We start from the raw sequence: 14,537 nt of genomic DNA on the forward strand, positions 1-14,537 counted from the left end.
TCAAGGTGGGGAACCACACATGCAGAGATCCATTCACCTACTCTTCATCTCACAAAGACACAGAGGTTGGAACAATCTCAAATCTGGACTCATCAGACCAAAAGGACAGATCTCCATCTGTCTAATGTCCATTGCTTGTGTTTCTTAGCCCAAACAAGTATCTTCTACTTATTGGTGTCCTTCAGTACTGGTTTCTTTGTAGCAATTTGACCATGAAATCCTGATTCACAGTCTCCTCTGAACAGTTGATGTTGAGATGTGTCTGTTACAGGAACTCTGGGAAGGATTTATTTGGGCTGCAATTTCTGAGGCTGGTAACTCTAATGAACTTATCCACTGCAGCAGAGGTAACTCTGGGTCTTCCATTCCTTTCCTCACAAGAGCCAGTTTCATCACAGTGCTTGAAGGTTTTTGCAACTACACTTGAAGAAACATTCAAAGTTCTTGAATTTTTCCAGATTGACTCACCTTCATGTCTAAAAGTAATGCTGGACTGTTGTTTCTCTTTGCTTATTTCAGCTGTTCGTTGCCATATGGACTTGGTCTTTTACCAAATAGGGCTATCTTCTGTATACCACCCCTACCTTGTCACAACACAACTGATTGTATCAAACACATTAAGAAATTCCATAAATTAACTTTTAACAAGGCACACATGTTAATTGAAATGCATTCCAGGTGACTACCTCATGTAGTAGTATGTGTAGTTCCCACCGTGAAGCATGAAGGAGGAGGTGTGGTGGTGCTTTGCTGGTGACACGATCTGTGATTTATTTCGAATTCAAGGCACACTTAACCAGCATGGCTACCACAGCATTTTGCAGCGATATGCCATCCCATCTGGTTTGCGCTTAGTGGGACTATCATTTGTTTTTCAACAGGACAATGATCCAACACACCGTCAGTCTGTGTAGGGCTATTTGACCAAGGAGAGTGATGGAGTGCTACATCAGATGACCTGGCCTCCACAATCACCCGACCTCAAACCAATTGAGATGGTCTGGGATGAGTTGGACCGCAGAGTGAAGAAAATGCAGCCAACAAGTGCTCAGCATATGTGGGAACTCCATCAAGACAGTTGGAAAAGCATTCCTCATGAAGCTGGTTGAGAGAATGCCAAGAGTGTGCAAAGCTGTCATCAAGGCAAAGGGTGGCTACTTTGAAGAATCTCAAATATAGAATATATTTGGATTTTGTTTTAACGCTTTTTTGGTTACTACATAATTCCATGTTTTATTACATATTTTATGTCTTCACAATTATTCTACAATGTCAAAAATGTGTAGGTGTGTACAAACTTTTGAGAGGCAGCAATATCTATACCAGAAGGCAGTTGAACATACTAGGTATTCTATATTATACTAAAACATCCATCTAACTGAATATGGGTGCTGGTTGAATGTTCCAGGCAGGTTCCAGAATGTTCTTCAGCTGGTGCACCTCTTCTACTGTTGGGTAATGTCAGCTGGTTTAGCAGGCTTTGGCGCTGTGGCAATGTTGGCAGTGTTTGGGGAGCTGTGAGTCTGGCTTCTTGTAGACAACAGTCTGTTATTTTCTGCACTCTACAACTAGGTGGATAAGCGTCTCCCTGAAGTGGTGGGATCTGGGCTTCTGCACTTTCTTCACCACCCACTTCTTTGACCTCTTGCAGAATAATTGTTTGTACTATAAGTATCCTGGAAAGACATGACGTCTGATCATTAGGATGTATAATCATAAAATTAACCATGTTCATCTGTAAACCAAACATGGAACAGTAGACTGGTATGTGTTTTGTTACACTCAAGAGGCAATAATGGGGCTTTGAGATGGGATGCTAACAGATGTGAAATGTTTGAGGGGGGGGGGGGGGGCTTGACATGTAGACAGTCTAGTTGTGTATTGTTGTGTATGAGCACCCACAGTTGTGCTGTTGAGTAGACAATCACTGCCAACAATGGAGTGAATAGGCTAGAAGGGTATAGACTAACAACCCCTCACAAAGAACTGACTACAAGGGTGTGACAAGTTTGAGGAGCACTTGGCTTGTAGACAGTTTAGTGTATTGGTGATGTTGTTTTCTCAAGAGGGTATTTGTGCTTTCATAAATGCCTTTGGCCGTCCTGGCTTGTTTCCGAGTCAGATGATGTTGAGCTTGTTCCCGGCTGAAAGCTTTCATCCAATGGGTCTACGGGCTCTGTACTACTAAAGCTGGTGTTAAGTTCATCGTCATCAGTAGCATGGTTATTAGTCTGTAGGACACATAGTAGTCTGTGATTAGTCAACATTTTACTACTTTGTCCCCATCAATACCCACACCCATTATGTCAATAGATCATGCATATTAACCTTCACCCCCCCCCAACAGACACCAGTCAGTCACAAACACCTAATATCTCCTTTTCCCCTTTTCAAACATGAACAATCAGCTAAGCCGCCATAATATAGAGAAAACTACAGTAGAAGTTGTAGCTTATATAACAACAAGACACAGAACATGTTTATTCCTAGCTCCAGTATATGTATTTGCTCATCATTGAGTCATGGAAAGATTTAGCAAAGGTGACTTACAATAGTTCCTGGTGCTGAGCTTGATGCTGCTGCAGATGGGCTCGGACTCTATAAACACATAATCACGTTAGCCTCTGTGGTAGTTAGATCGCTAGCTAGTTAACGGTTAGATACAATCCAGTAGGCTGTAGCTAGCTAAATTAACCTAATGAAGCTCACAATGCAACGTTTCAAATCACGTCGCCAGATAACAGCTGGCTATTTACATTGATTTGCTTTGGAATGTTTAGCCAGTGTATTATGAAAGCTAGCTAGCTAGATTTTGGTTTAGATAAACACATGTAGTTCGCTAGCTAGTTAGCTAGGTAACGTTAGCTCCCTTTACCTCAGCTTGACTTCTTTTCTGCTGCACAGATTGATGTTGGCTGATCGCAAGCCTTCCTCTTTGAAGTGAAAGGGCAAATCAATGGAATAGCATCACTTTAACGTCCGACCACCTGGAAACCCCATCAGTTTCGAAATCCTCTGGCGGGAAGTGCTGGCTACAAACACAGACATTTTGATATTTCTGCACGTCCTGAAATCGCTATGAATTCTAGATATTGTGGTTTGCTAACAACCAGAACATGTCGACGGCCTGTTAAAAACCAAAGCTCCTATTTTCTGTGTTGCAATTTTTATGACACACATGGTATGTTAATTTCATATGTTAATTACATATGAAATGGACATATGGTGAAATAGAGCAGCAGTGACATTTCCCTTTAAGTTTACAAAAATATTGTTGAAAATCGAATAACAAGGTGTGGAGAGTGTTTTTACATTTTCAATTTATTTGAGAAGAAATAGAGAATTATTTAAGAAAAGTGAAAGGGTGCCAAAGAAAAGTGAAATTTGGCCGGTACTGTATGTATGAAAATACCCTAAAATAAAAAGGTGACATTCTGTATTGTCTACTCAAAAAATATTTGATCTCAAATCCAAAATGCTGGAATATAGAGGCAAATAAAACATTTTAGCTTCACCGTCCAAATAAATACGTAGGGGAGTGCATTTGAAATGAGCCAGAGTGCTTATAGAATAACTGGAGAACCTAACACATTGTTTTGATGTGTCACACGGCAATTAAGAAGACAAGACAATGCCCACACAGAGCGCCACTAGTATTGGATTGCTTATTGTGTTCGCTGAGTGGACGCTTTGGGCTGACTCCGTGTTATGCAACCAAGCATGGGGGTGGAGGCCAGGCCAGCTCTGCTACCAGGAGGAGAACAATGGCTCGAGTCAGGTCACAGAGTTTTAGACTTCCTCAATTCTTCTCCACAGTAGCAGAGTGCAGTCAACAGCATTAAAAGCCACCATTCAGTGACATGTTTGTTCAGCCATCAGTGAGTCATCATTTGACCATGTGTTAAATGATCATATTGTGATATGTGCAAATGGCTGAGGTCACTGTCTGGTTAGTCTCAAAGGGACAATGGTCACACTGTACAGTACACACACACAGTGTATGTTGATCATGTGAAATGCGAGCGGGTCTCATGTTGCAGACTGTGTCTAGTCACTTCAATGAGGTTTCATGACAGTGTGCACTCAATCTGGGATCCTATGCTACAGTATTTACTGTAGTATGCTGTAGTATTTAGAGTTAACTATAGTATAAATACTATAGTAAAAGGAAACGGTAGTATATACTATAGTAATTAATGTCGTGTTTTTGCGGATTGTAATATACTTTAGTATTTGCTGTAGTGTTTTTGCAGACATTACTGTAGTATTTACTACAATGTCCTTTTGCAGATAATACTGTAGTATTTACTATAATAGTCTACAGTATACTACAACATTCCTGGTAAGTACTAAACATGCGAGGGATACTACAGTGTAGTATTCTACAGTATACTACAGAATTCTATAGTAAGTACTGTAGTATTATATAGTAAATTATTTTTGGGAAAATCCAAATATTTGCCTATGCAGCAGAAGCTTTTACAATTGAACACAGTTTCAGATGCAGTAGCATTGTGGATATTGCCTAGAATTACTTCCAGTCTTAGCTGTACAACCTGGTTATAATGACATAACCGTTTCCCTTGGCTTACTGCAAACAACGATTCTATGTTGGCAGTACACAAAGTTACGGCCTCTTCTAATACTCAGTTCTGACTACTTCTACTACTGTCTGAGCTGAAAAGTCACGATTCCCTCACAAGTATATCTTTGGTATTAATATTTCTGTGTTTTGGCTTTGCTCTTCCAACGGTCAGTAGTAAGACGAGCACTTTTGGACAACGTCAAAGGGGATGAGTCTCGCTGTCCTACTCTGGCTACAACCGCTAACTCCTGCGTTGGCAAGTAGATATGATGGCACAGTTTGTTTGAACATTTCTTATTGCCAACGACAACAGACCACATGATAGAATGCTGTTTGAATGTCGCTTTTAAAGAAGGACTAAGTGACTAGCGATCCCATATTACCTCCAACACAGATTACTGAACCTAATTTTCCAGAATGAGTCAAACTGCTTTGCTAATACTACACTATCCAATCTGATGGCTCAGTTCGTTGGAGCATGCTGGAGTTTGTAACAGCACCATATTTTCCCTTGAATACGTACTTGGGGCGAATCCTAACTTCTACTTAAGTAAAATTTTCACTTAGTCTCACATTGACACTTAACACTTAAGCAAGTGAAAATTTGACTTAAATTGAAGTTTGGATTTGACCCATACAGAATATGTGAATCATTAGTCTTTGTTGAGTGTGGATAAAGTGTCTGCTACAATGAACATATCATCTGACAAGGCAAAAATCTGTTGTTCTGCCCCCGAGCAAGGCAGTTAATCCACTGTTCCCCAGGCGCCGATGACGTGGATGTCGATTAAGGCAGCCCCCCCGCACCTCTCTGATTCAGAGGAGTTGGGTTAAATGGGGAAGACACATTTCAGTTGACTAGGTATCCCCCTTTCCCTTTCCTGTAGATATTGTGCCACCTACGTCGTTGCCCGGCGGGCCGCTGTTGGAGAAGACAGTGGTGTAGCCTTTACTGTGTGGAGTGGGCTTCAGGTTCTTCCCCGCTTTTATTTCGGCCAGCAGCTCAGAGTTGTCTCCGGTGGGGGACATCATGTTGAAAGATTTGTTGCCTGGGGAGGACAAAAAAAATTAATGGAAAAGTGATGCGGGGGGAGAGAGAGAGCAAGAGAGAGAGGGGAGCAAACGAGAGGAGAGAGAGCAAGGGGGGAAGAAAGAGAGAAGAAAGAGTGAGGGGAGAGAGGAAAGAGAGAGGGGGGAGAAATCTAGGCAGCCTAGGGCTGTCCCTTTTTGAAGGTACTGTTGACAGGCCTCCTGTGCCGTATACAGCGTTCCTCGCTGAGATCCCTGAATTCCTATCGGAACTTGTAGTCATGGCAGATAACATTCACATTTTTGGCTACTTCAATATTCTCATGGAGAAGTCCACATCTTATTACGTTTAATGGTAACAAAAAATTAGCTTAGACCCCAACCAAGGATTATCGACCCAAAGATTCATTGATGCCCTTCCAGACTCCCTCCACCTACCAAAGGACATTGTGGTACAAAAATGAGTTAACCACCTAACCGAGAATGTAAACTTAACCTTGCATAATACCCTATATGCAGTCGCACCGCTAAAAGAAATGTCACAAGAAACTAGCTCCCTGGTATACAGAAAATACAGAACCCTAAAGCAAGCTTCCAGAAAAATGGGAAAAGAAATGGCGCAAATTGTAAGTCTTCTGACTAGCTTGGAAAGACGGTACCATGCAATAACAAAAAGCCCTCACTGCTGCCCTATTTCTCTAACTTGATTGAGGAGAATAAAAACAAACAATTAAAAAATTGTTGCAAAGTTAACTAAAAAGCAGTATTCCCCGAGTGAGGTTGGCCTTCACTTCAGCAGTGATGAATTCATTAACTTCTTAGATGAAAAGATCATTATCATTCGAAAACAAATTACGGACGCTTCCTTGAATATGGATATTTCTCAAAAACAGTTGTCCTGAGTCTGCACAGAACTGGCAGCACCTCACCACCTGGACAAAAGGAACACCTACTTGAGAATGCTATTCATTGACTATATGTCCGCGTTCAACACCAAAGTGCCCTCAAAGCTCATCACTAAGCTAAGGATCCCGGGACTAAACACCTCCCTCTGCAACTGGATCCTGGACTTCCTGACAGGACAACCCCAGGTGGTGAGGGAAGGTAGCAACACATCTGTCATGCTGATCTTCAACACTGGAGCCCCTCAGGGGTGCGTGCTCAGTCCCCTCCTGTACTCCCTGTTCACCCACGACTGCATGGCCAGGCACGACTCCAACACCATCATTAAGTTTGCAGACGACACAACAGTGGTAGGCCTGATCACCGACAACAACGAGACAGCCTATAAGAGACCTGGCCGGGTGGTGCCAGCTTTACAACCTCAACGTAATCAAGACAAATGAGATGATTGTGGACTACAGGAAAAGGAGGACCGAGCACGCCCCATTCTCATCGACGGGCTGTAGTGGAGCAGGTTGAGAGCTTCAAGTTCCTTGGTGTCCACATCACCAACAAACTAACATGGTCCAAACACACCAAGACAGTCGTGAAGAGGACACAACAAAACCCATCCCCCCTCAGGAGACTGAAAAGATTTGGCATGGGTCCTCAGATCCTCAAAAGGTTATACAGCTGCACCATTGAGAGCACTAGGCAGGGTAGCCTAGTGGTTAGAGCGTTGGACTAATAACCAGAAGGTTGCAAGTTCAAACCCCCGAGCTGACAAGGTACAAATCTGTCATTCTGCCCATGAACAGGCAGTTAACCCACTGTTCCCAGGCTGTCATTGAAAATAAGAATTTGTTCTTAACTGACTTGCCTGGTTAAATAAAGGTTAAAAAATATATATAAAAAAATTGTGATTGATTGTATCCCTGCCTGGTACGGCAACTGCTTGGCCTCCGACCGCAGCCAATACATCACTGGAACTAAGCTGCCTGCCATCCAGGACCTGTACACCAGACTGTGTCAGAGGAAGGCCCAAAAAATTGTCAAAGACCCCAGCCACCCCAATCATATAATGGCAAGTGGTACCGGAGTGCCAAAAGGCTTCAGCTTTTACCAACAAGCCATAAGACTGCTGAACAGGTAATAAAATGGCTACTTGGACTATTTGCATGGTGTCCCTCTCCTGGAAAAGTCTAACCTTGACCCTGGAAGCCTACGTTTCAGACATAAGGAAGTGGATGGCGGAAAATGTTTACTTTTAAGCTCATACAAAACAGAGATGCTAGTTCTAGGTCCCAAGAAACAAAGAGATCTGCTGTCAGATCTGAAAATGAATCTCGATGGCTGTACAAGTCGTCTCAAATAAAACTATGAAGGACCTTGGCGTTACTCTGGACCCGGATCTCTGCTTTAACAAACATATACAAAATATTTAAAGAGCAGCCGTTTTATCATCATCTTCCTAACATTGCAAAAATCTTAACCTTTTTGTCCAACTTTGATGCAGAAAAACTCATCCATGATTTTGTCACTTCAAGATTGGACTACTGCAATGCTCTACTCTTCGGCTACATGGACAAGGCACTAAATAAACTTCAGCTTGTGCTAAATACAGCTGCTTGAATCTTGACTAGAAACCCAAAATTACCCCAGTGTTAGCCTCGCAACACTGGCTTCCTATTAAGGCTAGGGCTAATTTCAAGGTTTTACTGCTAACCTACAAAGCATAAAATGGACTCGAGCCTACCCATCTCTCTGATTTGGTTCTGCCGTACATACTGTCCCTACACGTAGGCAATGATCACAAGACACAGTCCTCCTTATCGTTCCTAGAATTTCTAAGCAAACAGCTGGATGCTGGGCTTTCTCCTATAGAGCTCAATTTTCATGGAATGGTCTGCCAGTCCATGTTAGAGACGCAGACTCGGTCTCAAACATTAAGTCTTAACTGAAGACTCATCTCTTCAGTAGATCCTATAATTGAGTGTAGTCTGGCCCAGGGGTGCGAAGGCGAACGGCAAGGCACTGGAGTAGACGAACCTCCCTTACTGTCTCTGCCTGGCCGGCTCCCCTATCTCCACTAGGATTCTCTGCCTCCGACCCTATTACGGGGGCTGAATCACTGGCTTGCTTGCGCATCTCTATCCTTCTTGTCCTTGGGCTCATGCGGTGAGGAGATCATCGCGGGGTATACCCGACCTTGTACTCTTCCAGTATAATCTCAACTCGGCACAGTCAGAAGTGGACTGGCCACCCTTTAGAGCCTGGTTCATCTCTAGGTTTCTTCCTAGGTTCCTGCCTTTCTAGGGAGTTTTTCCTAGCCACTGTGCCTCTACATCTGCATTGCTTGCTCTCTGGGGTTTTAGTCTCGGTTTCTGTATAAGCACTTTGTGACAACTGCTGTTGGAAAAACGGCTCTATAAATACATTTGACTGATTGATTGATTGAGGAGAGAGAGCTAGCAGAGAGGGGAGAGAGAAAGACTTGGTGGCGAGTAGGGCTGTAACGGTGACTGTATTACCGCAACACCGGCAGTCACGAGTCATGAAGGCAGTCAAATTCCATGTGACCGCCAAGCTCTAATGCTGCTAATGGTCCTTAGTAACCTACCATACTTGCTAACTTAACTGCCTGGAACTCAGCACTCTATTGTCCCTCTAATCACTCTGACATGAATGCAATTGTAATCAAAAATCTAATCAAGCACTTCCTGTTGCGCAACATTTCTATAGGCTATGCAATTGCATGAGAAAACAGAGAGATGGCTTCTATTAAAAAGAGGAGGATCCCATCAGTTTTCTATAGGCTAGGCCTATTATATTTATATCTTAACTAATATTAAGCACATTGCTTGTCTTTACAGCAGGAGTATAGGAGTATAACCATGGGAAAAGCATCCTCCATTTGCTATTTAAGTGCATGGATTACATGGATTTTTCCCCCCTGCCTCTGCTTCGAGACAGGTGCATGATAACGGTCACTTCTAAATCAAAACTAATTTCACACATATTATTTAGTATATGTAAAGACAAGATTAAATCAATAATAGTGGGATGGGTGACAATATTAGCCCATCAATTATATATTATCACTTGTGAATGATGCCCAGCGTAAAGCAAGAAACCATGCATACCTTTATGCAAATTTAAAAAATCATAGACCCACACCTCATGTAGCCTAGTCCATAGGCCTATATGTTTTGAAAAGGTTTGTATCACAACTAAAAGTGACCAAATAACTTCTTAAAATTAGGCACATTAATCCGCTTTACAAAGGGTGTAGACCCTAACTGGCATACATACGCAGCGCGTGGGGTTTCAAGTTTGTGGGGATCATTTTCACCATAAGAATGTACCTTCATAATAAAAGCATTACACTTTTGATAAAGGCGTTTTCCCGCTAATGGAACATTCGAGCTTATAGCCTACTGCATTGCTGTGCTTATAATGCGAAGAAATAGCCCAATAGTTGATCAACACTTTAAGCTAAACATTCTGATCTGTTGCGCCAGCCACATTGGATACATTTTGGGGGGGATGCTAGAGGTTGTATTCATTTGGGATCTATCACATCTCACACCTGTCCCAGACTATGTTTGGAATATTTATTTCTCACACAGGAAATAATAGGTAACCTTTTGTACTATGGGGGATAGTAGATTGACATAGGCTAGTACTTTTGCTGTTTGTTAGGCCTACTTCTTGGCTGAAAAGTAAATGTGGACAGTTCTTCCAATGTCTTCAATATGCACCTTGGAAATGGATAAGTACGTCCCCGATGTGTCCGTCTTCACCTGTAGCCTGTGAGAAAGACCGATCACGTGACGGTGAGCCATGTGCGTGAGCACACAGCACGCATGGAGAAGGGAATGCAAATGATTATATTCAGCCCAAGGGCAAAACGGCCACTGGCCGCAAAAGGCATGGATTCTTTTAGTGGGCATTACAGCCACACAAAGGGGATTCCTCCTGGGAAATTTGAGGCATTATCACATGCTTGTCAAATTGTGAATGAGAGACTGATGAAATGTGTACAGCCTACACAAAACAAAGCAGAGCTCATGTCCTTCATGCAACTTTTTTCAAATCATCATTAGTCGCATTTTGCAGCCTTAGAATGTATAATTTTTGTTTTTACATACATTTTGTTTTTACACTGTTTTGCATTACAACTAAAGTTACATAAATAACTCTAAATTAAGCATATAGACAAAGCTGTTTCTTAACCGCTCAACACAGAATAGACGCATGTTCGCACTCCCTCACATCATTTGGAGAAAATATCCTTTCTATTTTATTCAGCTGTGTTCAATTGTACTCTTCATACTATAAAATACTACAAAATAATGCCACGTAATTCTAAGCAAATCTTGTCTGCTACATGAGTGTAGCCCACAGCCATATGTCATTGCCAGATCAGGACAACTCAGAGTATGCTATTTTGTTCTTCTGAAACAGACTACATTTTCTTCATATCATGTTTCTTTAGACCTGTCTAAAATACATAATGGATTCATTGTGAAGGTGTAGGCTATATTACATTAATTTATCAGACTTTTAAAAATGTAGATGTTCCAAAGGTCTACATCAGTGGCTTGTAGGCTGTGTGTAGAAGCCAGGAGATGCTAAATGTGTTTATGTTAATTAACGGTGTCAATTACCGTGATACCGGCAGTTATTTGCGTGACAATCACCAGCTCACAAAATTTTGTGGCTGCCACAGCCCTAGTGGCGAGTGACACTGACAGACACCTGGATGTTGAATATTTCATCTGCCAATCGGTCAGGGAGAGGGAGAGAGAAGAGGAGAGAAAGAGGAGAGAGAGAGAGAGAGAGATGGGAGAGCGAGAGAGTGAGACTTGGTGGCGATTGACACTGGGCACTGGTAGACACCTGGATGTTGAATATTTCATCGGCCCATCGGTCAGTGGCAGACACAATACTGACCTAAGGCTTGTATGAAACGCAAAAGAGGAGATGAGTGCAGAGGAGCCTTGATGCTGTTTTTATTGTATCATTTTTTGAGTGCCTGCTTAGCTCCACTTGGAGTAAAATGACACCCTTTGTGACAGGACCATAATGGAGCCTCCGCTTTCTGGTTCTACTCAATTCATCTCCAATGATCATATGGTTTGGAAACTAAGCGAAAAACTATTTTGGCCAGAAGGGTCACATGCACCCGGATGATATATTTAGGCAAATCTGCAAATAATCTGCGAGTGCAACTCCAAGGGAAAGAACAAGACTTTGCACCACTCTAGAGCTAATGTAGAGATAGATTGACACAGTCGGCCAATATGCTGCAACTGAGAAAATGCTGCAGCAAATTATTTCACACGACCAAACCGAAACAGACAATCAAGATGCACAGATTAGGGAATGCTCCAGCACAGCGACTGTAACAGCTCATTGTGTAAAACAAAAAAATCCTGTTTCGCTGCCATGAGCCCCAATCTCTTTACGACAGAATAGTGCCCTAAAAATTGGGTCTGCTATTAATTGTTAAATCTAGAAAACAAAAGCACTTTGTTTGGACATTGTACTTGTGTAAAGAACATTGGAGAAACAGAGGTTTTCTATCTGGTAAAGAAATGAACAGACAACACATCCTGCAATGCCAACAGGTGATTTGTCTGAAGAATGCATCGAGTGACAATGGTGACTGTCTATTAACACAACAACAGTTATTGAACAATGGTTGAGTTACTTGAGAAATGTATTTATGCAATGCCTGTCATATTGAACAAGTAAAGTGTTTTTTAAAATATGGCAAAGGCACTTAGTTAAGTGACTAATGGGTGTACAGTGTATATACACTGAGTGTTCAAAACCTTAGGAACACCTCCTCTTCCATGACAGGCTGATCAAGTGAATCCAGGTGAAAGCTATGATCCATTATTGATGTCACTTGTTAAATCCACTTCAATCAGTATAGATGAAAGTGAGGAGACAAGTTAAAGAAGTTTATATATTTTTTTTTACAATTGAGACATAGATTGTGTACGTGTACCATTCAGAGGGCGAATGGGCAAGACAAAATATTTAAGTGCCTTTAAACAGGGTATATTAGTAGGTGCCAGGCGCACCGGTTTGAGTGTGTCAAGAACTGCAACGCTGCTGGGTTTTTTACACACAACAGTCTCCCGTGTGTATTAAGAATGCTCCACCACCCAAAGGACATCCAGCCAACTTGGCAACTGTGGGAAGCATTGGAGTCAACATGGCCAGCATCCCTGTGGAACGCTTTTGACACCTTGTAGGGTTCATGCCCTGACGAATTGAGGCTGTTCTGATGGCAAAATGGGGTGCAACTCAATATTTTTTACTGACAAATAAGAGCAAACCAACTAACTCAGTGTAGATAACACCAACGTGTTCAAATAACATTAACAATTAAAGGTAAAATCAACAAGGGCTACCTGAAACCTTGAAACCAAATCAGACTGACAACTCAATCAACAGGTCCAACACTAAACTAAACAATAATAGAATTAACACAACTGAATAACAAGACTTATCATACCTTTTCTAAGACACCTAAGGTCATATCTTTAACATCCCAATGACAGACAAGGCATAAAGCTCACCCAAAACAAATAAAACAGTAGGATAGATACATCACCTGAGTTTAAGTTATAAAACTCCTCTCAACTTGACGATCCAGTACACTATGGATCATTCATTAATTCCTGCCTGCCGGGGAGGCAAAAACCCGACTTGCTGCGAAGCAACGGCAACAGGCTGACCGAGAAACCGGGGCAAAGCTTCATGCAGTCACCCACCCCTTCTTACTCCCCCTCCTCCCCCCCTCTCCCTCCTGCGCTCTACCCATCTCCCTCTCCGGCCCAGAGAAAAGAGAGCAGCTGTCTATAAAGGACCCGTCGTAGTTGGGGAGAAATCCAAAGGAATCAGTGGTAATTGGCGCCGACAGCGAGCGGCTTGCCAAACTGGGCCTGGATTTAAGATCCAGCCTTACCCCACTTCCCCCGTTTGCCTCACCCTGCCTCCTCCAGCCCCACCCCTTCCTCACCCCTGCTCGCATTAGCACTGCCGGTAGATTAGAAGGAGGGAGAGATCTCAGTCAGGCAAGCTAATGAGCAGCCTAGTCCAATGAGAAGCCTGATCACACACAGCCAGCCAGCCAGCCTGACCATCGACATAAAGCGAGATCAGGAAGCAGACCCTTTCAGCTCCAAAGCACCATTACGGCCCATCATCTATTCTAAAACAAAAAGCTACAGGCCACATTCACCTCATTCATTTGACAGATTAACCATGTATGTTTCATATATATATATGTAGATATAAATCCACAGACCATACACAAAAATATTCATAAAATAGCGGCCCCTGACAACTGATGGTATTACCCGCCGATGGAGCTACCTTCGTCTTTTTGGTCCTGGCAACTCTTCATTGCGGAGCACAAGCTCAGCTTTAGCGATACAGAGTCTACAAATGCAGAAAGCTCAGTTTTGTGTGGCGTGATATTTTCTCTAGAGGCAAGGATGACGGGTGTGGACTGGTGTGTGAGAGAGAGTGTGAGTGTGTTTGTGTGTGATGCTAATGGGAACACAACGGAACCCAACCCAAACCGCAATAGCACAGCAATGGGAATGCAATGACACCAGGTTTATGGTTCATTTCTAATGGTTATACTGCTGCAGGCCACATCTAAGGGCCATGGAAGCATCTGAAGTCCCTTTACCCCACTTTTAACCCCAGCGTTAACCCTCTCTCATCAGGAGGAAACACGTGTTGCTGGTCCTATTGGGGCTACTTATTTCGGGAGGTTTCAGATACATATATCTAAGTACCGTAGAATGGGTATGCTGGATGCTTCTTCGCCATGTTATTGAACAGGGGAATCATGTCCGCTCTATACTGTGTATGTCCATACACCTCATTTAAATAAGCCCTTTGTTCCACATCTACCCATCTATTATTACTTTGATGTGACTCTGATTAACCCTTTATAACCTGCCAACTAACCAGGATACAGCCTCTGACCCCTTTTGTTTTGTCGTTTTCT

At 42.5% G+C, this 14,537-nt stretch overlaps 1 protein-coding gene and 1 long non-coding RNA gene across 2 annotated transcripts in view; both read right to left on the reverse strand.

Annotated features, from left to right (window-relative positions):
* Positions 1–14,537, reverse strand: part of espn (espin) — a 107,935-nt gene that overhangs the window by 30,143 nt on the left and 63,255 nt on the right. Inside the window, 1 exon segment of the mRNA XM_046343563.1 lies at positions 5,489–5,634. Within this exon segment, the coding sequence (XP_046199519.1) occupies positions 5,489–5,634 (146 nt within the window).
* LOC124031834 lies at positions 1,066–3,026 on the reverse strand. The gene is made up of 3 exons (XR_006838173.1): positions 2,876–3,026; positions 2,551–2,598; positions 1,066–2,231 (listed from the first exon to the last, which is right to left on the reverse strand). It is a non-coding gene; the product is annotated as an uncharacterized LOC124031834 (long non-coding RNA).

Source organism: Oncorhynchus gorbuscha, linkage group LG03 (genome assembly GCF_021184085.1).
Source record: "Oncorhynchus gorbuscha isolate QuinsamMale2020 ecotype Even-year linkage group LG03, OgorEven_v1.0, whole genome shotgun sequence".
NCBI classification, from domain to species: Eukaryota; Metazoa; Chordata; class Actinopteri; order Salmoniformes; family Salmonidae; genus Oncorhynchus; species Oncorhynchus gorbuscha.